Genomic DNA, 27,180 nt, shown 5'->3' with positions numbered 1-27,180 from the left:
ACAGTGGGTGTATCTACACCACATGGACTGCAGTGATTCAAGAAGGTAACTCACCCCCACCTTCTCAAGGGCAATTAGGGATGGACAATAAATGCTGGATTAGCCGGCACTGTCCATATCCGTGCAAGAATGTAAAAGAATGTTGAGCAAATAGTGTGAAGACAGGTTGAGAAGGACTGTGGAGGGATTGTTACAGTTTCGTCAGTTGTGATGTTAGGAAGAGATGTTTTGGCACGGCATCAGGAGCAGCAAGCTGATTGGACGGATTCCAACATGGCGCTCCGAGAAAGATGGGCGCAGCAACAAACCACGTCGCATGTTTCCACAAAACTTCATTCCAACTACATACACTGTCATTCCAACTACATACACTGTCATTCCAACTACATACACTGTCATTCCAACTACATACACTGTCATTCCAACTCACTGCACTTTGGTAATACTGAACTCAAGGGGAATCTTGTCTAACGTCACTGGTTCATTCATTTTTACCCACATGGGGCAGTCAGCGGGAGCTGCAATTTTCAGTATCTTGATAAAATCCCAATTTCTGGCTTCAGAGAATCTGAATTATTGCTGTAGAGGGTTCCTAAATCAAAGCAGAGATAATATTACTTACTTTTGTCTCTCTCGTCTTCACGTGATAAACAATTTTGTGGATATCAGTCATAGCTACAGCACAGAAGGAGGCCATTCAGCCCACATGGTGGCTCCCTGCAGAGTCACCTTGTCAGTCCCACTCCCTCACTCCTCAGTTTATCCTGGCACCTTCGAAGATCAATGCACATACACCCCCAGCTCCCTGAACACTGTTTAGAACATAGAACATACAGTGCAGAAAGGAGGCCATTCGGCCCATCGAGTCTGCACCGACCCACTTAAGCCCTCACTGCCACCCTATCCCTGTAACCCAATAACCCCTCCGAACCTTTTTGGACACTAAGGGCAGTTTATCATGGCCAATCCACCTAACCTGCCCGTCTTTGGACTGTGGGAGGAAACCGGAGCACCCGGAGGAAACCCACGCAGACACGGGGAGAACGTGCAGACTCCGCACAGACAGTGACCCAGCGGGGAATCGAACCTGGGACACTGGTGCTGTGAAGCCACAGTGCTATCCACTTGTGCTACTGTGCTGCCCAAATTGTGCCATTAAGTCTATATTGCCTCTTTCCTTCCCTTCGGCCTAAATACACAAATTGAAAGTCAGCAACCTGTCAGTATGGCAGATCTACATGTCGAAAGTGAGTTCAGATTTCATCGTGACATTCCAAGAAAAAACAAAAAGTGAAGTTGTCAGATTGTCGGTAAAACCCATTCAGTTGGTGCTGCTGGAGTGGGGGAGGGCCAGTGCCACTGGCTCGTTGCGTTGGGCTGAGTAGGGCCCAGATCCCATTGAATTAAAACTTGGCCACTTAAAAGAACCATCCGCAAAGAATGGGGGAGCTCCCTCAGTCCACACGGGATGGTCTTGGATACTCTGCTGGGCCTCCGCAGAATTTCACCCAGTTATTCTGACAGTCCAGTCTCTTTCTCCTACCTCAGAAGCAAAGTGCGGAGTGGGGGTGGGGGGGCTGGAGATGGGGCTAACCCATCACCCCCTCCCCCACCCCACAGAACTAACCCCAGCTATATCCAAAAAGAATTAGGAACCTGGCTTCAATGGGTCGGGAATGAGGGTACATCATTTTAAACTTTCAATGAGGTCACAACCCTTTGGGTGAAGAAGTTCCTTCTCAACTCAGTCCTAAATCTACTTCCCCTTATTTTGAGGCTATGCCCCCTAGTTCTGCTTTCACCCGCCAGTGGAAACAACCTGCCCACATCTATCCTATCTATTCTCTTCATAATTTTATATGTTTCTATAAGATCCTCCCGCATCCTTCTAAATTCCAACGAGTACAGTCCCAGTCTACTCAACCTCTCCTCATAATCCAACCCCTTCAGCTCTGGGATTAACCTTGTGAATCACCTCTGCACACCCTCCAGCGCCAGTACATCCTTTCTCAGGTAAGGAGACCAAAACTGAACACAATACCCCTGGTGTGGCCTCACTAACACCTTATACAATTGCAGCCTAACCTCTCTAGTCTTAAACTCCACCCCTCAAGCAATGAAGGACAAAATTCCATTTACCTTCTTAATCACCTGTTGCACCTGTAAACCAACTTTTTGCGACTCATGCACTAGCACACCCAGGTCTCTCTGCACAGCAGCATGCTTTAATATTTTGCCATTTAAATAATAATCCCTTTTGCTGTTATTCCTACCAAAATGGATAACCTCACATTTATCAACATTGTATTCCTTCTGCCAGACCCTAGCCCATTCACTTAACCTATCCAAATCCCTCTGCAGACTTCCAGTATCCTCTGCACTTTTTGCTTTACCACTCATCTTAGTGTCGTCTGCAAACCTGGACACATTGCCCTTGGTCCCCAACTCCAAATCATCTATGTCAATATTTATTTTATTCATTTATTTTTATTTTTTCATTTATTTTATTAATTTTATTTTATATTTTTACAAGTTCGGGGGGGGGGGTTTATTTGTTAAAATTTTACAGGAAAAAAATGCAGAACTTTGGACAGCTGGAGACTCCGTACTTTCCCACACCGGAAGGCTTCACCTTCATCCAACAGGTTCCATTGGAGGAGCGAGTACGAGGGCCAAAGGGACCCAAAACCATTTCCTCCATTTTTGTCAGCAGCAAACAAGGTAAGAGAAAATGGTGGGTCGCTCAGGTCGGCCGGCGTGGGTCGCGAAGGTCGGCCGGGTTGGGTCTCGAAGGTTGACCGGTTGGTAAAAATGGGTCCCCGGAGCAGGGGTTGGCAAATAGCCAGATCGGCCATGGTCTGACTGAATGATAGGACAGGCCTCGCGGGGCTGCATGGCCTCCTCCTGTCCCTTTGATGTGCCTCAATTTGCACCCATTACAAGGATACATGGGGTCCTCACAAAATGTCCGACAGCTATTGGGGTGGGGGGCAGTAACTTCAGTCAATGATCCGCCATACTTACATCTCAAATTGAGAGTCACCGTTACTGAAAGAAAAAAGAAAAAGGAAAAGATGAGTGAGTGCTGTACGCCGCACACAGAAATACAGTTACTGGCCGCCAGGCAAGGAAATCATCATTTCAAGGAGACAGGTGGGGTCGGGTCGATTCTAATTGTGTTTCAAGCTATTTTGCTGAAAGTTTAGATTGAATTTTACACCATTCTGTATAATGTTGGGGTACGGTTAGCTCAGATGACTAGCATGAGATTCAGAATAACAGCAAGTGTGGGTCTGATTTTGGTTGAGGTAGATTTGGAACCTACCTCCTGGCCCTGACCTTGAGAAGTGGAAGACCATGTCAAATCAGCACTGACAAAAACTGCCGTATCTGTTTGTGGAACCTACCTCTTCACTCACCTGAGTAAGGAGCTGCGCTCCAAAAGATTGGGATTCAAAATAAACCTGTTGGACTTTAACCTGGTGTTGTAAGACTTCTTACTGTGCTCATCCCAGTCCAACACCAGCATCTCAACATCATAAAGACTCATCGAGCACAATCTTACTGCCTTTGAAAATGATTTTCCAATGGGGATGAATACGGGTCACGTTCCTGAGGGTCTTTGAGCTCTGCTTGCCTGAGTCATCTTCCTGGGTGCAGCCTCTTAATTGGTCTCTCCCAAGAGCCCCGTCCAATTACTGTCTGTCGCTCAGCCAGCCAGGCAAGTCCTCAGAGACATTCATAAAATTCGAGACTGAGAAGGGACAAAGCCTGTGAGAAATTCCTCTGCAGGAACTGTTTGAGCCACAGGAAGCGGCGTTTCCATGCCCACTGTCAAATAGGGCACGAATAATCAGACCCTATGGTCACCTGACCTATCACATGGAGCTCGGGCTTTGGCATTCAGCAGGAGGTCACTCTGATGCTGGGGAGATCACCATGGAGTCCTTCCTATCCTCACTAACCTACTCATTGGCCATTGTTGGTAGATCTTTCCAATATTTACCTGCCTCTGGCAAAATTGCCCAGACATGGGACACGTTGCTCTATCAACTTGTCGCCCTAGGTTTACTCCTGGCCCAACGTTCATACCAACCTCCCTGGAATTGGGAGATGAAGATAAATGTCTTCACTCAGAGGCTTGCGACCCTTTGGAATTCTTTACCCCAGAGGGTAGTGTTAATCGGTGAGTATATTCCAGGCTGAGAGCAGAAGACATTTGGACTCTAAGAGCAGCAATGATGGGGAAACAGAGGGTCAACAACCATGATTTTATCGTGGAGCAGAGGGGCCGAATGGCCTCCTCCTGCTCCTATTTCTCAGGTTCGTATTACAATAGTGATTATGCTTCCAAAGTATTTCATTGACTGTAAGGGTCATTAGGACAGAGGGAGAGGGTTTGAATGAATGCAAAGTGTATCTTTATAAGCACTGATCCAGCTTTACTTACTCGTACAGATCGGAAGTTTTCATGCGTCGATAAAATTTGGCCAGCTTCACTGCAAATATGATGCTCGGAATGAAGAATATAGTGCTCCATCCCAGGCTAAACCAGAAAGCGTTCTGTCAGAGACAGGTGGATATTGTTACTCCTCAATTCTATTTTACCGGACCTTCAATCACATGGTGCAAAACATAGTACTGCCCGTGTTATAGATTATAGTCCACATTCAGGTCTTGATGTACTTGATCTAAGGGCACCCGTATGACCAGAATAAATCAAGTGCCCATTACCACTAGAGGCAAAAGGTTGGCACATTTTCATTTGATGCTACCCAGAGTTGAACCTGACCGTCACGTCCACAACATACTCAACCCAACACCTACCACCCAACCCAATCCCCCCACTTCACCCCCAACTGCTGCACCATTTCCTCACCATCTACACTGCCCCCACAAAACAGTCCCGGGGCAGGTCCCTCCCCCTATCGTGCCCCCTCCTCTTATACAGTCCCCTCCTCACTACCCGGCCCCTTCCTCCTTCAGCTGCCCTTCCTCCACAACTCACCCCTCCTCTTCAACCTGCCCCCTCCTCCCTATACAGCCCCCTCCTCCCTATCCTGCCCCTTCCTCCTTCACCTGCCCCGCCCCCTCCGCAACCTGCCCCCTCCTCTTCAACCTGCCCCCTCCTCCCTATCCTGTCCCTCCTCCCTATACAGCCCCCTCCCCCTATACAGCCCCTACCTCCCTATCCTGCCCCCTCCCTATACAGACCCCTCCCCCTATACAGCCCCCTCCCCCTATACAGCCCCCTCCTCCCTATCCTGCCCCTTCCTCCCTATCCTGCCCCCTCCCCTATACAGCCCCCTGCCCTTATCCTGCCCCCTCCTCTTCAACCTGCCCCCTCCTCCCTATCCGGCCCATTCCTCCTTCACCTGCACCCCCCCTCCGCAACCTGCCCCCTCCTCTTCAACCTGCCCCCTCCTCCCTATCCGGCCCATTCCTCCTTCACCTCCTCCCCTCCCCAACCTGCCCCCTCCTCTTCATCCTATCACCTCCTCCCTATCCTGCCCCTCCTCCCTATCCTGCCCCCTCCCTCTATACAGCCCCCTCCTCCCTATACTGCCCCCTCCTCCCTATCCTACCCCCTCCTCCCTATCCTACCCCCTCCTCCCTATACAGCCCCCTCCTCCCTATCCTGCTGCTCTTTCTTACCAAAGAGTCCAGAAAGTAAGAGCAAGCGATTGTTTCAACGGAATCAAATGCATCAGCTACTGGTCGGCACCGTGCGAGATTCTCCGTGATCTGGAAAAAAAAATCACTTTCCACTGAAGAAACCAAAATCAGACTGTACCATTCTTAATAATCAAACCATCTCAAATAAAACATCATCAAGGATCTCACACAATTCATGTAACCCACTCCCAGACACACATCACTCTGTATAACCCACTCCCAGACACACATCACTCTGTATAACCCACTCCCAGACACACATCGCTCTGTATAACCCACTCCCAGACACACATCGCTCTGTATAACCCACTCCCAGACACACATCACTCTGTATAACCCACTCCCAGACACACATCACTCTATAACCCACTCCCAGACACACATCACTCTATAGCCCACTCCCAGACACACATGACTCTGTATAACTCACTCCCAGACACACATTACTCTATAACCCACTCCCAGACACACATCACTCTGTATAACCCACTCCCAGACACACATCACTCTATAACCCACTCCCAGACACACATCACTCTATAACCCACTCCCAGACACACATCACTGTATAACCCACTCCCAGTCACACATCACTCTGTATAACCCACTCCCAGACACACATCACTCTGTATAACCCACTCCCAGTCACACATCACTCTGTATAACCCACTCCCAGACACACATCACTCTATAACCCACTCCCAGATACACATCACTCTGTATAACCCACTCCCAGACACACATCACTCTGTATAAACCACTTCCAGACACACATCACTCTGTATAACCCACTCCCAGACACACATCACTCTGTATAACCCACTCCCAGACACACATCACTCTGTATAATCCACTCCCAGGTGCATATCATTCTGTATAACCCACTCCCAGACACACATCACTCTGTATAACCCATTCCCAGATGCACATCACTCTGTATAACCCACTCCCAGACACACATCACTCTATAACCCACTCCCAGACACACATCACTCTGTATAACCCACTCCCAGACACACATCACTCTGTATAACCCACTCCCAGACACACATCACTCTGTATAACCCACTCCCAGACACACATCACTCTGTATAACCCACTCCCAGACACACATCACTCTGTATAACCCACTCCCAGACACACATCACTCTGTATAACCCACTCCCAGTCACACATCACTCTGTATAACCCACTCCCAGACACACATCACTCTGTATAACCCACTCCCAGACACACATCACTCTATAACCCACTCCCAGATACACATCACTCTGTATAACCCACTCCCAGACACACATCACTCTGTATAACCCACTCCCGGATACACATCACTCTGTATAACCCACTCCCAGACACACATCACTCTGTATAACCCACTCCCGGACACACATCACTCTGTATAACCCACTCCCAGGCGCACATCACTCTGTATAACCCACTCCCAGACACACATCACTCTATAACCCACTCCCAGACACACATCACTCTGTATAACCCACTCCCAGGCGCACATCACTCTGTATAACCCACTCCCAGACACACATCACTCTGTATAACCCATTCCCAGACGCACATCACTCTGTATAACCCACTCCCAGACACACATCACTCTATAACCCACTCCCAGACACACATCACTCTGTATAACCCACTACCAGACACACATCACTCTGTATAACCCACTCCCAGACACACATCACTCTGTATAACCCACTCCCAGACACACATCACTCTGTATAACCCACTCCCAGACACACATCACTCTGTATAACCCACTCCCAGACACACATCACTCTATAACCCACTCCCAGATACACATCACTCTGTATAACCCACTCCCAGACACACATCACTCTGTATAACCCACTCCCAGACACACATCACTCTGTATAACCCACTCCCAGGCACACATCACTCTGTATAACCCACTCCCAGACACACATCACTCTGTATAACCCATTCCCAGATGCACATCACTCTGTATAACCCACTCCCAGACACACATCACTCTATAACCCACTCCCAGACACACACCACTCTGTATAACCCACTCCCAGACACACATCACTCTGTATAACCCACTCCCAGACACACATCACTCTGTATAACCCACTCCCAGACACACATCACTCTATAACCCACTCCCAGATACACATCACTCTGTATAACCCACTCCCAGACACACATCACTCTGTATAAACCACTCCCAGACACACATCACTCTGTATAACCCATTCCCAGATGCACATCACTCTGTATAACCCACTCCCAGACACACATCACTCTATAACCCACTCCCAGACACACATCATTCTGTATAACCCACTCCCAGACACACATCACTCTGTATAACCCATTCCCAGACACACATCACTCTGTATAACCCACTCCCAGACACACATCACTCTGTATAACCCACTCCCAGACACACATCACTCTGTATAACTCTCCCAGACACACATCACTCTGTATAACTCACTCCCAGACACACATCAATTTCTATGGAATTTATCTTTCTGTTTATGCTACTCTTCATTGCCCACCCCCAGGCTTCTAGTCTTGGTTTTCAGTCAGAGCTAGCCACACAATGCTATGTATTCTGACCTTGAAGATTGCTTTGCTGAGCGCGTTAGCTTACCATTGTCTTGGTCCAATTGACATAGGCAATTAAATAATCGAACTGACAATCCAGAAAGATCTTCGATTCCTGTCATGATGAAAAGTATGGCCAGTTCATATTTATTTTTGTTAATAGAATATTTTAGCTTACTCTTCAACCGAGATTGATTCATTAGCTACTTAAGCCCAGGAGGTGGTTAGTTACTGCGGACAGGAACAAACTGGATTTTCTGAAAAGTTTTTTGCTATAAAGGAGGTTATAATCCCTAAGACACAGGGTTAGTATGCAGCAGTTATAAATCTGTGTACAATGTGGGACAATGCATCATATTCTATAGTGCTGAGCATAAGAACTGCAAGTTCACAGGTCCAATGATGCCATGTCCTTGAACAATATTGACCAGAAATCCAGCTGCAATCAATGCCCAGTTAATACATCCAAAGCAGGGTCACAGTTGGCCTCAGTATCACCAACCCAGGGAAGTGGAAAATGGTCAGCTCAGGATCCTGCTGGTACTCAATGGGGTAGATTTTCACCTTCACCACTCCCAGCTCCTTATGCCAAGTGTAACATGTTGGGATTTGTGGTTATACATCGCTCATGAGGTGTGCTACTCTTCACCAGGTTAATAACCTTGCTGTCTGGCCTCACCTCCTCAATACTGAAAGCCTCTCCTGTCTAACCATCTCCTTTGGACATTCAATGACATTACCACCACTGAATCCTCCACCATCAATATCCTTGTGATTACCATGGACCAGAAACTGAACGTGACCAGCCACATAAATACTGCAGCTGAAAGAGCAGTCAGCTGGGATTTCTGTGATGAGTAACTCACCTCCTGACTCCCCAAAGGCTGTTTAAAAGGTATTTACAAATATGAAATAACAAGCGAACAAACTTTAATGACCATGGGGATGCAAATGTGCAGTACCACGCCCATCGGCTTTCTGAAGGCCTTCCATACTGCAGGGCCCTGAATATATACAATGCCTTAGCACCATCCCTATTATCTGAATACTCCTTCAATAATAGTCCACATTATTGTTCACATGGCCTCTGCTTCACTTACTGTCTTATGCAGATGGCACTGTTGTGAAATCTGCAAACTCAGTTCAGGTGCTCAAACACCTTTTAAAGAGCCAGTTAATTTCTGGGAAATGAACCGATGGTTTAAGGATTTTCTCCCGTTATTTGGACTCTTCTCTATCGTAAGGAACTTATTAAATCCTTGACTGTTCCGTGTTGCACTTTTTAGAATCCCTGTCCTGTGCAACATTACAGACTTCTGGTTTTGAGCTAAATCCCCCCCACTTCCCCACCTCCCCGCCCATAACCACCTCCCCTCCACCCCCATCACCCCCCCCCCCACCCACCCACCCCCACATCCCCGCCATAACCGCCTCCCCCTCCCACCCACCCCCCCATCCCCGCCGCAAGCTGCCATTTGGACAGATCCGGCAGACCCCTCAGTATGCTCTGTGGCATAGCCCATGATGTCATTTTGATGGACTTGGCTGGCAACCAATTAACTCCTTTGCAATCCTGGGGCTAAGCAGATTCTCAATATGGATTGGTGCTTTTTTTTTCTGGAGTGCACCGCTGGGTGATTCTCTTTGTGTTTGGTATCAGTTTTGATTGGAACTGCAGAGCTAACCAGAATCCTTTTGAATCTCTCCCCAAAGAGGGGAATTCTCGCTCAAATCTTAGCTGGAACTCCCTTCAGATAAACAGAGCAGTCAGTGAGCATTCAAAGCCTGAAGATAAAGCTGAGGAGGGGAAGTTTCCGGAAACCTCTCCCATTAAAAGGTACCAGATCACTCAAGAGGCCTTGTGAAAACTGCTGCTGTGATACTCTGTTTAACTGAGATAAGCTGTTGGTGAGTCTGCTGAAGCTGACCACATATCAGAGTCTGAGCAGACATGAAGTGCATTGTCCTTGGGTAAGGCTCAGCCCAACACATGTTAATCACTAGAGGGGATCCCACAGCCTGAGAATCTGGCCTGTGTTATGGGAGAGTGCACGATCAGTTCCAGCCCCACAGACCCCAGCGCCCCTACATAAGTGAATTAACCAATAGTTTGTCTTTTCTGAGATCTTTAACCGCAACTGCTCCAATGAGTTACAGACACCAGATTTATAAGTAAACATTAACAAACTGTTTATTAATAACAAAAGGAAAAGATAATTATATCTGCCAAGAAATAACAGACCAATGGTCTGCTGATCTCCCTACCCCTCAAAACCCCGTCCCACCCTCTGTCAGACACACACAAGACAGACACAAGGTATTGATAAGAGTGGATAAAAAAAACAGGGATTAAAGGGAAAGGTTTGAGATTACACTTCGGTGCTGCAGTTGCGGCCTGTGGAAAATAGATTTACTCAAGAGGTTTAGGTTGGTGCAATTCTGTCCTTCGACCACTGGGTGGCATTTACCCAATATTCCAGGTGTGTGCAGTACTGTCCTTCCACCGCCAGATGGAGCTTTACACAGACTTCAGGTCAATGCGTTTCCGCCCTTCTTCCACCGGATGGAGCTTCTGCCTCCTTGATCTATTCCTGGGCTTTAAGTTTGAGATTCTGCCTTATTACTGTGCACAAATGCTGGCGGTATTTTAGAGAATTTCGAGCTCTTCCCAGCCTTCCAGAGAGAGGATTATAAGGTTACAGGCCTGGTGAGTGACGACTCGTTTTTTTACTCCAGAAGCTTTCCACAAGCTTGAGTGTGGTCTGCCTTCTCACTAGGAGAGCCTTCACAGAACTGACCTGGAGGTTTTAGATATCGCCAGGCCGAAAGAGAGAAAGAGCAGCAGAGAGAGAGTGAGCCTTCCAGTAGCCACCTGGCTGAAAGCTTACTGTGCGGAGTCTGCACGTTCTCCCCGTGTCTGCGTGGGTTTCCTCCGGGTGCTACGGTTTCCTCCCACAGTCCAAAGATGTGCAGGTTAGGTGGATTGGCCATGATAAATTACCCTTAGTGTCCGAAAAAAAGTTAGGATGGGTCATTGGGTTACGGGGATAGGGTGGAAGTGAGGGCTTAAGTGGGTCGGTGCAGACTCGATGGGCCGAATAGCCTCCTTCTGCACTGTATATTCTATGTTCTGCAAAAGACCCGCCTTCCTCCCTGGAAGATTCTGAATAGCTCCACCAATCACCGGCAACAATAGGAGGTGGCTGAAAATTCTACATCCACCGATTGGCTGCTTGCAAGGTTGATCAAATCAATATCATAGATTCTGGTACATCTTGGCCTGATCCATCTCTGCCTACAATCTGTAGATTAACATAAATCCCAAAGAGCACAGTCATGTTGTAGCAGCTAACCAGAAGACTGTGGGTCAAAGCAGGCAACAGGACGGGGATAAAGGAAAGGAACACAGGGCAGGAAAAATGTTTCACAACAATATCCGCACATCTGAGTGGTCCAGCTTGAAGATCCAATCCAACCGACAGTTCAACACCTCTCATTCTGTAGAGATCACCGCCTACAAAGAGCTCAGCCCCAACAGCGAAGATCTTCAAATCTCTCATACCACTTAATCCCTGTTATTTTTAACCTTTCCTACCCCTCCACCGTGTGTCTGTCTTGTGTGTGTCTGGGTGGAGGGTGGGATGAGGATTGGGGAATAGTTGGATTAGCAGACGATTGTTCCATTCTTACCATCATATATTTATCTTTTTCCGTGTTATAAATAAACAGTTTTTTAAATGTTTACATATAAATCTAGTGCCTGTAACTCATTGGAATAATCAAGGGTTGAGGATCACAGGAAAATACATAAATTATTGCTTAATGGGGAGGGCATGCAAACTCCACACAGTTACCCAAGGTCGGAATTGAACTCGCGTCTCTGGCACTGTGAGGTAGCTTATGTTGGGACTTTGGGGTCTGTGGGGCAGGAAGTGACCAGGCACACTCCCAGGGTGTCATAGCACTATGGAGCAGATTGTTTAACACAGTTCAATATCCACTGGGAATGAATAATCCAGTGGATGGTACAGTGGCATAGTGGTTAGCACTACTACCTCACAGCGCCAGAGACCCGAGTTCAATTCCGGCCTTGGATAACTTTGGAGTTTGCATGCCCTCCCCATGTCTGGGTGGGGTTCCTCCCACAGTCCAAAGATGTGCAGGTTAGGTCGGGTTATAGGGATAGGATTGGGAATGGGCCTAGGTAGAATGCTCTTTGAGAGGGTCAGTGCAGACCCGAGGGGCCGAATGGCCTCCCTCTGTACAGTAGGGATTCTAAAGAGATGAAAGACTCATAATTCCAGTTCGGTCAAACACCGCCCTTTCACCTTTGGAATGAGGATCAAATCAAATACAGATCAGGGCAATTAAGGCTCCTCTCTCTGTAACAGAGGGATGCTGGATGATGCTGTGTGGGTCAGACAATGCAACTTCACCTGTGGCTCTCAATCCACTGAGAAGCTCAAGTTCTTCTACTTACCATTCCAGCTACATTGTTGTCCAGATGTCAACTTAACATCTGAGTTCTTTTAATGCTCTTTCATGTGATGTGGCCATCATTGGCAAGGTCAGAATTTGTTGCCCATTCCTCATTGCCCTTTAACTGAGTGGTTTGCTGGGCCATTTCAGAGGGCATTTAAGAGCCAACCACATTGCTGTGGAGCTGGAGTCACATGTAGACCAGACCAGGTAAGGTTGGCAGATTTCCTTCACTAAAGTGACATTAGTGAACCAGATAGGTTTTTGTAATAATCAACGTGTTTTATGGTCATCATTACTAAGACTAACTTTCTTTCTTCATTTATTCACAATTAAATTCGGCCAGATTCCCTGTTGGGATTTGAAGCCATGAACCTGGGCCTCCGGAATATTAATCCAGTGAGCATTACCACAGCTCCACCATTTCCAGCTGTGGGAAGATCTGCGTGAGCCTACTCCACGCATTGTGCTTGGCCTGAAACTTCCATTCATCAACATCTCAAACATAACATTCATTTGCATTCCACAGAAACATTTCGTTAAAGGTTCTTTTTGGAAATGCACACAAATCCTTCTGTGATACTCACATTTTTAATAATACCCAAAGCTTTTGTGTGGAGAAATGTCTGTGCAGAATCTACCTTCGATAAAGTCGCGTTTCCGTTTACCTGGAAGAATGCGTCAAATCAGAGTTAGAATAAACAGTCACAGTGTGTGTAACGCAGTCAGGTGTGTAACACAGTGTGTGTAACGCAGGTCAGGTTGTACCAGTGTGTGTAACGCAGTCAGTGGGTGTAACACAGTGTGTGTAACGCAGTCAGGGTGTGTGACACAGTGTGTGTAACGCAGTCAGGGTGTGTGTACACAGTGTGTGTAACGCAGTCCATGGTGTGTAACACAGTGTGTGTAACGCAGTCAGGGTGTGTACACAGTGTGTGTAACGCCAGTCAGGGTGGTGTAACACAGTGTGTGTAAACTGCAGTCAGGGTGTAACGCAGTCAGGGTGTGTAACACAATGTGGTAGCAAAGTTACAGTGTGTATAACACCGTGCAATATGTGCAAGGCAGTCACTGTGTGTAATAGTAGGTCCACTGTTTATAACGTGAGTACACACTGTGTAATAATGCAGTCACCATTGTGTGTAGCGCAGGTCACAGTGTGTGTAGCGCAGTCACTGGGTGTAAATCAGTTACATAAGAACTAGGAGCAGGAGTCGGCCACCTGGCCCCTCGAGCCTGCTCCGTCATTCAATGAGATCATGGCTGATCTTTTATGGATTCAACTTTCCTGCCCGAACATCATCACCCTTTATTCCTTTATCCTTCAAAAACTACCTATCTTTATCTTGAAAACATTTAATGAAGGAGCCTCAACTGCTTCACTGGGCAAGGAATTCTATAGATTCACAACCCTTTGGGTGAAGAAGTTCCTCCTAAAATCAGTCCTAAATCTACTTCCCCTTATTTTGAGGCTATGTCCCCTAGTTCTGCTTTCACCCACCAGTGGAAACAACCTGCCCACATCTATCCTATCTATTCCCTTCATAATTTTATATGTTTCTATAAAATCCCCCCCCCCCCCTCGCATTCTTCTAAATTCCAACGAGTACAGTCCCAGTCTACTCAACCTCTCCTTGTAATCCAACCCCCTCAGCTCTGGGATTAACCTAGTGAATCTCCTCTGCACACCCTCCAGCGCCAGTATGTCCTTTCTCAGGTAAGGAGACCAAAACTGAACACAATACCCCTGGTGTGGCCTCACTAACACCTTATACAATTGCAGCCTAACCTCTCTAGTCTTAAACTCCATCCCTCTAGCAATGAAGGACAAAACTCCATTCACCTTCTTAATCACCTGTTGCACCTGTAAACCAACTTTTTGCGACACATGCACTAGCACACCCAGGTCTCTCTGCACAGCAGCATGTTTTAATATTTTATCAATTAAATAATAATCCCTTTTGCTGTTATTCCTACCAAAATGGATAACCTCACATTTATCAACATTGTATTCCATCTGCCAGACCCTCGCCTATCACTTAAACTATCCAAATCTCTCTGCAGACTTCCAGTGTCCTCTGCACTTTTTGCTTTACCACTCATCTTAGTGTCATCTGCAAACTTGGACACATTGCACTTGGTCCCCAACTCCAAATCATCTATGTAAATTGTGAACAATTGTGGGCCCAACACTGATCCCTGAGGGACACAGTGGGTGCAACGCAGTCACGGTGGGTGTAACACAGTCACAGTGCGTGTAACGCAGTCATAATGCACGTAATGCAGTCACAATGCGTGTAACGCAGTCACAGTGTGTGTAATGCAGTCAGTGTATGTAAAGCAGTCACAGTGTGTAACGCAATCACAGTGTGTGTAACACAGTCAGTGTGTGTAACGCAGTCACAATGTGTGTAACGCAGTCACAATGTGTGTAACGCAGTCACAGTGCGTGTAACGCAGTCACAGTGTGTGTAATGCAGTCACAGTGTGTGTAACGCAGTCACAGTGTGTGTAACGCAGTCACAGTGTGTGTAATGCAGCTACAGTGTGTGTAACGCAGTCACAGTGTGTGTAAAGCAGTCACAGTGTGTGTAACACAATCAGTGTGTGTAACACAGTACAGTGTGTGTAACGCAGTCACAGTGTGTGTAACACAGTCCCAGTGTGTGTAACACAGCCACAGTGCGTGTAACGCAGTCACAGTGTGTGTAATGCAGTCACAGTGTGTGTAACACAGTCACAGTGTGTGTAACACAGCCACAGTGTGTGTAACGCAGTCACAGTGTGTGTAATGCAGCCACAGTGTGTGTAACGCAGTCACAGTGTGTGTAACGCAGTCACAGTGTGTGTAACAGCAGTCACAGTGTTGTGTAACAGCACAGTGGTGTGTAACACAGTCAGTGCGTTTAACACAGTCGCAGTGGTTACAGGTCCAGTTGTGTAACACAGTCGCAGTGTGTGTAACCAGTCACAGTGTGTGTAACACAGCCACAGTGCGTTAACGCAGTCACAGTGTGTGTAACACAGTTGCAGTGTGTGTAACATGTCACAGTGTGTGTAACCAGTCACAGTGTGTGTAACACATTCGCAGTGGTGGTGTAACACAGTCGCAGTGTGTGTAACACAGTCGCAGTGTGTGTAACAGTCACAGTGTGTGTAACACGGTCAGTGTGTGCAACACGTCGCAGTGTGTGTAACACGGTCACAGTGTGTTAACACGGTCACAGTGTGTGCAACATACAGTCGCAGTGTGTGTAACACAGTCACAGTGTGTGTAACACGGTCACAGTGTGTGTAACACAGTCGCAGTGTGTGCAACACAGTCGCAGTGTGTGTAACAGTCACAGTGTGTGTAACACGGTCACAGTGTGTGTAACACAGTCACAGTGTGTGTAACACGGTCACAGTGTGTGTAACACAGTCACAGTGTGTGTAACACAGTTACAGTGTGTGTAACACGGTCACAGTGTGTGCAACACAGTCGCAGTGTGTGTAACACAGTCGCAGTGTGTGTAACACGTCGCAGTGTGTGTAACACAGTCAGTGTGTGTAACACAGTCGCAGTGTGTGTAACAGTCACAGTGTGTGTAACACGGTCACAGTGTGTGTAACACAGTCACAGTGTGTGTAACACAGTCGCAGTGTGTGTAACACGGTCACAGTGTGTGCAACACAGTCGCAGTGTGTGTAACACAGTCGCAGTGTGTGCAACACAGTCGCAGTGTGTGTAACACAGTCGCAGTGTGTGTAACACGGTCACAGTGTGTGCAACACAGTCGCAGGGTGTGTAACACCAGGCGCAGTGGTAGTGTAACACAGTCGCAGTGTGTGTAACACAGTCCGTGGTGTGTAACAGTCCACAGTGGGGTGTAACACGGTCTCAGTGTGTGTAACACAGTCGCAGTGTGTGTAACACAGTCAGTGTGTGTAACAGCAAGTGTACACATAAATATACTGTTCTGACAACCACATAATAATCTTATTATCTCAAAGTTGCCTCCACTGGAAATAAGGTGATGAATTCCAGTTATTTAATGCCCTGATTAGACCAGCCCAGTTCTGGGGGACATTCCAGCATTGGATGCAGCGCAGAGAAGAGCTATAAGACTGATCTGTCATGTCAAGTTACATAAGAACATAAGAACTAGGAGCAGGAGTAGGCCATCTGGCCCCTCGAGCCTGCTCCGCCATTCAATTAGATCATGGCTGATCTTTTGTGGACTCAGCTCCACTTTCCGGCCCGAACACCATAACCCTTAATCCCTTTATTCTTCAAAAAACTATCTATCGTTATCGTAAAAACATGTAATGAAGGAGCCTCAACTGCTTCACTGGGCAGGGAATTCCATAGATTCACAACCCTTTGGGTGAGTTATAATGAAGTACTGCCAAATATTTAGCATTTTAGTCTTGAAATCAGTTTTGTGCAACATAATTTCAGATGAATATAAAACATTAAAAGATTTCAGTTCTTTGCCTGAAGGCAGTCCTGAACAACAGACATTCCCAGTGCTGTAGTCTCCACCACGGATAGGTTCTAAATCAGTCAGAATGGTGGTCAAACCCCAATCTGATCCACACGGCCCATCCCGCCCCTCAGTCCGAGTTGCTGTGACGACCTCCACTTTTCCAGGCATGTTGTAGGCTGGAGCTGGGGAAAGCGAGGGTAGACATTTCCATCACATGGCTGACCAGAAATTCCTCCCCCTCTTACCGTCTGCCATTGGCGGGTATCAGAATGCTTTACAAATCGATACCTGTTTGGCCACTTTGTGAACACATCTCCTTCGGTCATCAAGTCCTGGGGTGGAAATTAACACGAGGCATGGCCGCTACATTCAAGATATTTTGGGAAATTACTGCAAACTAAATTGCAATGTAGGAATGTAGAGAAAGGGGAAAAAACTTGGAATTTTTATCAGGAGATTTCTCTTGATGCACAAAAGTGGTCAAGATGTGGAAGGAGTTTCCCGGGGGTGAAAGTAGAAACCCTGGAATCTTTTAACAAACATTAAAATGTCAGGAATCTGTCTGTGTCTGTCTGGATTGATGAATTAAGGTGGGTGCTGAATGATGGGTGGTTCAGACTGAAAGCCAGCGTGTAGCTCTCCAATGGCACAGACCAGTTTTCTCTCCATCCAGATCTCGAGCCTCTGTGGGTGTGGTTTATGCCATCTCTCTGGCGGGGCCTGTTAGAGCTGGCCTTCGATCCAAGCCCCAGTTTTAAAGAATTACCCCGATCAGAACTGAAGATCAACTCAACCCTCCCATACCCCGCCAGAGGTACCGCTGGCATTCCCCTCCCCCCCATCCCTGCACAATCATCGGGGCCTCTCCCACACCCCACCCCCAAGCCACAAAAGTATCGCCGGTGTTCCTCCCCCTCACTGACCACCAACCTCCCCCCCTCCCCAGTGCCTAAATGTTCCCCCCAGAATGGCCTTGGCACCCCCCCCCCCACCCCACCACGTAACGGGAACACCCTCCACCCCCACATGGCTCCCCAGAGGGTCTGCTCCTGGCACTGACCCCTGACACTGCCCCTTAGCACAGGCTGAGCTGTCAGGTGCCAGGTTGGCACTGTACCAACCTGGCTGTGCCAAGGGCCAGAGCCAGTGCTGGTGCCAGGGCACTGCCCGAGCATTTCCATTCCCCCCCCCCCCCCCCCCCCCCCCACCCCCTCATCAGCCACCATGCTGGTTTCACGATTTTTAAAAGGACAAGTGAACCGCACCGTTGGGAACTCGGCCCATCGGAGACGGAGAGTCACGGAGGCCCCGGAGAATAACAGGTCGGGCCCACTGTGGTAGAATGACTAGAGGTACTACGGTACCTGGGAGTGTGAGCTGCTATTGGTGTAGAAGGTTCGCTGCCCATTGGCCCAAGTGTTGTCCTCTCATTGGTCGAGAGGAAGGTAGCTCCGCCTATCAGGCGGAGTATAAGAACCCGTGTTTCCCAGCAGCCATCGTTCTTTCTGTACTCAAGCTGCTGGGCACACTTCTTGTAGATTAAAGCCTTCGATTCGGAGTACTCCTTTGTTTCTGTGTTCATTGATTGCGCATCACCCACTAATGATATGCAAATGGTGTCTTAATGTACGTGTGTTCCGGAATGGATTGATGCCGCTGTCAAGGTGCTGGAGCATTGCAATTAAATCAGCGCACATTGTGATTTCGGTGTTGGAACCGATTCTCCGCCCAATCACCTTTCCCGATTTCGGCGTCGGCCAACGGAGATTCCCGGAAACGATCTCTCTGGGTAGAATCATGTCGGCGATCCCGCTCACGGCTAACCCGGGCTCAAAATCATCCCATGTATAATTTAACGAGAACGGCGCCACAAGGTATTTAAGAATGGAGTCCGGTTCGTCCATGTGATGGTTCAGCCCAGCGTCTGCTCGTGTCTGATCATCTCAAACAACACATTTCACCGACTAACAGCTCTGGCCTGGAACTGTCAGAGAGTCGGGGAGTGTGGGAGTCAAATCAAGAAGCAACATCTATCAAACAACAAAGAAATCATTTCAAACAAATTGTGTACCTGAATTTGTGAAGAATTTGCCTGAAGATTCTTAATGTTTTCTTTCAATATTTCCTATTAAAGCAAAAATCAAACATGGTCAACAAAACCCCATCACATTCACTTCCTGACGTATGAGAGGGAATTGCTTCCCTGGTTTCTCCTCCCTTGAAGACACCGACTCAACATAGGGGCTGGTTCAGACAGCTTTAATGGCTCCACTGGGTCGCTACTCTTAGAACACGAGTCTGAACTGTTGACAGGTACAACGTTGTGGGGAGCCCTAATCCAGCCTGAACCCAGTGTTCATACACATTTCATTTCAGCAGAGGTCCACGTGGACCATGGTCAGAAATAGGACCCCCGGCTTAAACCATGGCAATTAGCGGATGAAGCAAATCTATTTCACTCTCTATATCACTGTGACAGTCCCATGGTGGGATCATGGAATTACTGACTAACCAGAACTTTCCATCTCTATCAATGAATCAGTGACAGACTCAAACAGGAGTTCATGGAAACCTCCAATCGTACAGAGATTTGGAAGCGAGAGAAACAAAATAACCTGTTCCTCCTGAGCATGTTTCACTCACCACGTCACGTAAATACCTTAACTGCTGTAGCCCCAAACTGTTATTTTTGCAAAGAAAATACCTATTTGCATTTGAATTAATCAATATTCTTTGGGATTCAGATCATAAGATTTTTTAAAAATTCATTCCGGGCATGTGGACTTCACTGGCTGGGTCAGAATTTATCGCCATCCCTAATTACCCTTCAGAAGGTGGTGGTGAGCTGCCTTCTTGAACTGCTACAGTCCATGTGGTGTAGATACACACACAGTGCTGTTAGGGAGGGAAGTCCAGCGTTATGACCCAGCGACAGTGAGGAACTGTGATTTATTTCCAAATCAAGATGGCGTGGGGTTGGAGTAGAACTTATCGGTATTGGTGTTCCCATATGTCTGCTGCCCTTGTCCTTCTCGGTGGTATAGGTTGTGGGTTTGGAAGGTGCTGCTTAAGGAACCTTGGGTGAGTTGTTTCAGTGCATCGTGTAGATGGTACACACGGCTGCCACTGTGTGTTGGTGGTGGACGGAGTTGATTAGATTGTGATGATGTGGAGATGCCGGCGTTGGACTGAGGTGAGCACAGTAAGAAGTCTGACAACACCAGGTTAAAGTCCAACAGGCTTGTTTCAAACACTAGCTTTCGGAGCACTGCTCCTTCCTCGGGTGAATTAGATTGTGATTAGATTGTGGACAGCCCAAACCAATATAGGATATAATACCAGAGCATTTAGAAACACGTAATATAATCAAGCAGAGTCAACATAGCTTCATGAAGGGGAAATCATGCCTGACAAATTTATTAGGATTCTTTGAGATGAGCAGGATTGATAAAGGGAAACCAGCAGATGGAATATAATTGGATTTCCAAAACGTGTTTGAACCGTCATCGCACAAAAGGCTACTTAATAAAGGAAACCGTACTGGCTGAGGTTATTTATGAAGACCTTGCCTTCTCAGTCTTGCCCCTCGCCTGAGGTGTGGTGACCCTCAGGTTAAATCACCACCAATCAGCTCTCCCCTCAAAGGGGAAAGCAGCCTATGGTCATCTGGGATTATGGCGACTTTACCTTCCCTCACTGAAAAAGAGCCCATCGTGTTGGGGGTAGTATATTAGCATGGATAGAGGATTGGCTACCTGATAGAAGACAGAGTGTTGGGATAAGAGGGGCATTTTCAGAATGGCAGCCTGGAACGAGTGGAGTGCCACAGGGTTGGGGCCACAATTATTCACAATATATATTAATGACTTGGACTTTAGAGTACCCAATTCATTTTTTCCAATTAAGGGGCAATTTAGCGTGGCCAATCCACCTACCCTGCACATCTTTGTGTTGTGGGAGCAAAACCCACGCAGACACGGGGAGAATGTGCAAACTCCACACGGACAGTGACCCAGAGCCGGGATCAAACCTGGGATCTTGGCGCCGTGAGGCAGCAGTGTTAACCGCTGCGCCACAGTGCTGCCCCTACTATTTACCATACTATGTGCCATCCACAAACTACCAAGTTTGTGAATGACACAAAAATAGGTGGGAAGGCAAATGTTAAGGGTGACACCAAGAGTCTACAGAGGGATATAGACGGGTTAGGTGAATGGGCACAATCTTGGCACACGGAATATAATGCAGAAAATGTGAAGTTGGGCAATTTGGTAGGAAGAATAAAGGAGCTGAATATTATTTAAATGGAGAAAGATGCAGAAAGCTGCAGCACTGTGGTTCCTCGTGCATAGATCCCGAAACTCTAGCATGCAGGTAATTAGAAAAGCAAAGGAAATGGAGGGAAGTCTTGCTTAAACTATACAAGGCACTAGTTAGACCTGGAATACTGGAAACAGATATTCTCTCCTTAACCAAGGAAAGATGCTGGCATTGGAGGCAGTCCAGAGAAGGTTCACTAGGTTGTATACCAGCTGTTTGCATGTTCCTGTGGCAAGCAGCCCACTATGGCCGGTGGGGCGGGACTGGAGACTGGGGACGGGGCGGCCGCCCGGCGTCGATTCTGTTTTTGGGCTGACTCGGGATTCTCCGCCCGATCGGGTTTCCCGATTTTAGCAGCGGGGAATGGAGAAAGCCATCCAATGCCTTTAACATGACAAACCGTCCCAAAGTGCTTCACAACAATGTTACTGGCCAGAAACTGACACTGAGCCGCATGAGGAAACATTATCATTGACCAAATCTCAAAGAGATCTTGAGGAGCGATTTAAAGCAAAGGTGTGAGGCAGAGAGACAGTAAGGTTTAGGAATTTACAGAGCTAAGACCTCAGCAGTTGAAGGCGTGACCATCAGTAACAGAGCAATTAAAGTCCGGAATGAAGATGAGAGCAGAATTGGAGGAGCTGATGGAGATAGGGAGGGGAAAGGTCATGAAGGGATTCGAAGCCAAGGATGAGAACTTTAAACCCGAGGTGACTAAGAGCCAAAGTTTGCTAGTGAGCACGGAAGTGATGGGTGAGAGGGGCACACTGTAAGTTAGGACATGTGCAGCAGAGATTTGCCTAGAAGTTCATACAGGGTGGAAAAGGGGATACTGGTCAGCAGAGCTTTGGGAAGGCCATAGCTGCTGTAAAACTAGCTTCAGGCATGATTCTGGAAGGAAGAGGGGCTGACAATCTGTCAGGAAGTCGGTATGATTGGTGCAGCATTAAACAAACAGGCTTCTTGGGACTAATAGCTTTTTCCTTCTCAGCAATCCAGTTCTATACAGGTCTCCCATGTTGTGGTTCCTGTGCTGTGATTGTAATATAAATATGTGAATACATTCAGCGTTGAAACTTACAATGTTTGGCATCATGTTGCTCTGGATCCAACCGTCCAATTCCTTCAGACTTGCTGCCTCATTGTTCAGGTCAGTTTTGAATGGTTCTGGCTATAACCCAATGGACAAGCGTTAAGATGTGGGCTGATATCTGGTAACAGTTATGTGGTGAAGTTGGAGCTCGTTAGGGTGAATACTCATTAGCATTGGAAATGAGAAGCATTTGCATTTCTGAGTGCCAGTTTTGACAGATTAAAGCCCCAACTTCCCAATCAAACAGTCCCAGGTCAGTCCAGCCTTGGGTTGATACAGGACGGGAGTCTCCATTCCAGAGCCTGTGCTCCCGCCAGCGAGAATCAGGACTGATTCCCACTGGCACTCGGAGCGTCCCTGAGGTGCCATTCCATGGCACTTGGCAAAATATTTTTGGGATATTGGGTTTTCCGTGCCGTTCCATGGCGGGGGATCTGCCTACAACTGAGAGGGGAGGGATCTAATCTCCTGGACAGCTCCCATACCTCTCAGATCAGAGCTCCCTTTTTAAAGGGCACTCCAATCTCCATTAGCTGCTGCAGCCCCCAACCCAGTATGCTGGCAAGGGCCCCCTCCCTCCTCAGAATCCCCGTTCAGCAACCCCCCCCCCCATTCAGTCCCCTCCCCAACTCCATTAGTCACCCCTGCCTGAAAACTGAAGAGCAGTCCAGGCAGTAAAGGGAAAGAACACTGCATTTTCATTAACCCTTCCCTAACATCTGCTGCCTCAGAGAGGTGTTTGAAGCAACAGTTGTCAGAGGCTTCCTCAAAGCCAAGTACACTTGATAAGGCTTCAAATCCCCTGACAGCATTTGAAATACAAAACTCCCATTCAATTTCACACAGCAATACATTGTACTAGCCAGTGACTGACAGTTTTATTACTCCAGAAACAAGTACTTGGTGGACTGTTTATCTTTCTCTTCATTCTCAAAACACATCTCAATACCCTGATTCTAAACACTCTTGTTATGATTGACAGCTCCTTACCACATCAAAAGGTGTTAAGGGGTTTCAGTTCCTATTCTTCACAGCAGAAAGTACTTAGCTCCTTTTGATGTGGCGAGGAGCTGACAATCACAGCAAGAGCATGGGGGAAGGGGTCAGGTCACCTTCATGCATGTGGGGGCTGACCCATTATTCCTGTAGTAGTGGGGGGGGGAGGAGGATACCCTTACTGGTCAGCAGGAGGGACATGATTTTCAGTGTGGAGCGGGGGGAACTTCCTATGGACTTTGGGGAGCACCTTAGTTATGCACTGACCCCCCATGATCTACCTTGGGGTCCACGGTGTCAAGGCAGTGCATGGGCAAACTTATACCAAAGCCCGCCCCAGTGGACTTCCTGCGGTGGGGACTGGCACATAGCCACGGGGGGGGGGGGGGGGGGGGGGGGGGGGGGATCAGGCTTCCACACATTAACTATATTGAAATATAGTTATAGGGCAGCACGGTAGCATGGTGGTTAGCATAAATGCTTCACAGCTCCAGGGTCCCAAGTTCGATTCCCGGCTGGGTCACTGTCTGTGTGGAGTCTGCACGTCCTCCCCCTGTGTGCGTGGGTTTCCTCCGGGTGCTCCAGTTTCCTCCCACAGTCCAAAGATGTGCGGGTTAGGTGGATTGGCCATGCTAAATTGCCCGTAGTGTCCTAAAAAGTAAGGTTAAGGGGGGGTTGTTTGGTTACGGATATCGGGTGGCTACGTGGGTTTGAGTAGGGTGATCATTGCTCGGCACAACATCGAGGGCCGGAGGGCCTGCTCTGTGCTGTACTGTTCTATGTTCTATGAAATGAGTGCAAATCACTGATTTGCATCCTCCCACTGGCCGGGTAGCATACTGAGGCCACCGAGTGGGGGTTGGAGCATCGCAACGGGTTTGATACCCCTTCTTCGGGGTACACCCCATTCTCCACCCAATCGGGGACATGGAGAATCCACACCTTCTGTAGAGTTATTTATGGCTGCCCTTGTTGGAGGTGCCTTGTTGGGGGGGGCAGGAATATTCTGTGGGGGCATTCTGTGGGGATTTTCTACGATGATAATGTGTATGTATCTCCTGTGGGAGTGCTTCAGTTTGACATTGGAATACCAGCAAATGTTCCAATCGCAGCACTTTCACGTTTATGAAAATGACATTTGCCAAATGAAATATAATTGGAAAGAACAGGATGATGTGCTGCCCAGGTTTCTGACACCAGATAATTGTTAATGAACTCACCGCTGTCTTTGAGTTATTTTGCAGTTTCTCTGCAATAACATATAGATCCTTCTTAAACAATGGCATCCTCAACTGAAAAACAACAAATGGAAGTTTAGGAGAGACGGACACAGCTAGATTCTAACCTAATATTAAGATATATTATATATGGCACATTCTCCCCGTGTCTGTGTGGTTCTCACACCCACAACCCAAAGATGTGCGGGGTAGGTCGATTGGCCACGCTAAATTCCCCTTAATTGGGAAAAAAATAATTGGGTACTCTTAAATTTTAAAAAAGTTATATTATATATAGAACATAGAACAGTACAGCACAGAACAGGCCCTTCGGCCCTGGATGTTGTGCCGAGCAATGATCACCCTACTCAAACCCACGTATCCATCCTATACCCGTAACCCAACACCCCCCTCCCCCTTAACCTTACTTTTTAGGACACTACGGGCAATTTAGCATGGCAAATCCACCTAACCCGCACATCTTTGGACTGTGGGAGGAAACCGGAGCACCCGGAGGAAACCCACGCACACACGGGGAGGACGTGCAGACTCCGCACAGACAGTGACCCAGCCGGGAATCGAACCTGGGACCCTGGAGCTGTGAAGCATTTATGCTAACCACCATGCTACCGTGCTGCCCCATATGGACATGTTGAAGTATTTGCTCTATGTTCCTCCCACTGTGCCAACATCGCTGCAATAGGTGCCCCATCTCCTGTACAAATGGGATTTGCATTGACCTTATCGTCAAGTTAGAGAGGTGAAAGAGGGAGACAGCTCCAAGAAAATTCTTAGCAGGAATTGTCTGCCCGACAATCAACAGACCCGAGTATGCTGGCCATCAGTGGATATGAACCCCGTCAATTGTAGATGGCCACTTCATATTTAAACTGACAGTTTCTTTGAGAGGACAGCCCAATATTTGTGGATAAATGTAGGGAAAAAGACGACAAACTGGCATTTCTACAATGCCCTTTATAACATTAGGCTATCTCAAAATATTTTACAAACAGTGAAGTTTTTTTTTTAAGTGTTGCCACAACTACAAAGGACTGTAACTGAAGAAGAAGCCCAGCTCATTCTCCGAACAACAAGGGATGGATAACAAACGCTGTCCTTGCCAGCGAGGCACACATCCCTAATCTTATGTTTCATTTCTGTTTGTGGGATCTTGCAGTGCACAGATTGACTTCAATGTTTTCTACATTTCAAGAAACGCAATTCCACTTCAGGCGACACGGTGGCGAAGTGGTTAGCACTGCTGCTTCACGGCGCCGAGGACCCGGTTTCGATCCCGGCCCCAGGTCACTGTCCGTGTGGAGTTTGCACATTCTCCCCGTGTCTGTGTGGGTCTCACCCTCACAACCCAAAGATGTGTAGGTGGATTGGCCACACCAAATTGCTCCTTAATTGGAAAAATATACATAAATGGGCACTAAATTTATTTAAAAAAAAATTTTTTTTTTTTAAAGTATCAATCCTATTGCTGTGGGATTAGAGTTACGTATAGGCCTGGACCAGGTAAGGATGGAAGTTTCCTCCCAAAACTGGACATTAATTAGTTAGGTTCATGATCACTTTTACTGTTTATTTTCCATTTCTGTAGATTGTATGATCGCATTTAGGGGGCGACACAGTGACACAGTGGTTAGCACTGCTGCCTCACAGTTCCAGGGACCCGGGTTCGATTCTGGCCTTGGGTGATTGCCTGTGTGGAGCTTGCACTTTCTCCCCATGTCTGTGGGTTTCCTCCGGATGCTCCGGTCCAAACATGTACAGGTGAGGTGGGGTTGCTAGGATAAGGCAGAGAGAGTGGGCCTAGGTAGGGTGTTCTTTCAGAGGGTCGGTGCAGACTCAATGGGCCGAATGGCCTCCTTCTGCACTGCAGGGATTCTATGATTCTGTGAATTCAAATTCTCAAACTGTTCACGATGGGATTTGAATTTAATGATCTGTGTATTCTATGGATAACTAGTTCAGTAACATAACCATTAAACTAAAGCCAATGCATGAAGAAATCTTACCTGCTCGGAGATGCTGGTAAAGTTAAGATCATTGACACCAGTGTTCAGAAAGTCTTTCACAGTCTGCTTGCCCTGTTTATCCAGTAACACAATCCCCGAGAAATTGACATCCAGCTTATCAAATTCACTGGAAATGTCCCCTGTGTACTGAGAAAAATTAAAACAATATTTTATTGTTTTAATTTAAATTGTTGTGTGAGTTACTTGAATTCAACAAAAGTAAAGCCACCATGAAACAAGTTAATCTGATAGGTCGGATCCACTCCTCCCAAAGTTAATGTACACTCTCTCTCTCTCTCTCCGTCATGGAATCT

At 47.3% G+C, this 27,180-nt stretch overlaps 1 protein-coding gene across 7 annotated transcripts in view; it reads right to left on the bottom strand.

Annotated features, from left to right (window-relative positions):
* The window catches only part of prom2 (prominin 2), a 185,348-nt gene continuing 158,168 nt past the window's right edge, over window positions 1-27,180 (bottom strand). For all 7 annotated transcript variants that reach the window (XM_038821458.1, XM_038821457.1, XM_038821456.1 and 4 more), the window contains 10 exons: window positions 26,867-27,013; window positions 24,846-24,917; window positions 22,618-22,707; window positions 19,288-19,341; window positions 13,335-13,415; window positions 8,315-8,383; window positions 5,656-5,745; window positions 4,451-4,563; window positions 3,025-3,048; window positions 1-592 (listed from right to left, as the gene is read on the bottom strand). In XM_038821458.1, the coding sequence (XP_038677386.1) occupies window positions 574-592; window positions 3,025-3,048; window positions 4,451-4,563; window positions 5,656-5,745; window positions 8,315-8,383; window positions 13,335-13,415; window positions 19,288-19,341; window positions 22,618-22,707; window positions 24,846-24,917; window positions 26,867-27,013 (759 nt within the window). In that variant the 3' untranslated portion in view covers window positions 1-573. The remainder of the gene's footprint in view (window positions 593-3,024; window positions 3,049-4,450; window positions 4,564-5,655; window positions 5,746-8,314; window positions 8,384-13,334; window positions 13,416-19,287; window positions 19,342-22,617; window positions 22,708-24,845; window positions 24,918-26,866; window positions 27,014-27,180) is intronic.

The sequence above is a fragment of the Scyliorhinus canicula genome, chromosome 16, assembly GCF_902713615.1.
Source record: "Scyliorhinus canicula chromosome 16, sScyCan1.1, whole genome shotgun sequence".
Lineage (NCBI taxonomy): Eukaryota > Metazoa > Chordata > Chondrichthyes > Carcharhiniformes > Scyliorhinidae > Scyliorhinus > Scyliorhinus canicula.
Note: the sequence above shows the minus strand (reverse complement) of the source record. Positions and strands in the feature narration are given on the sequence as shown.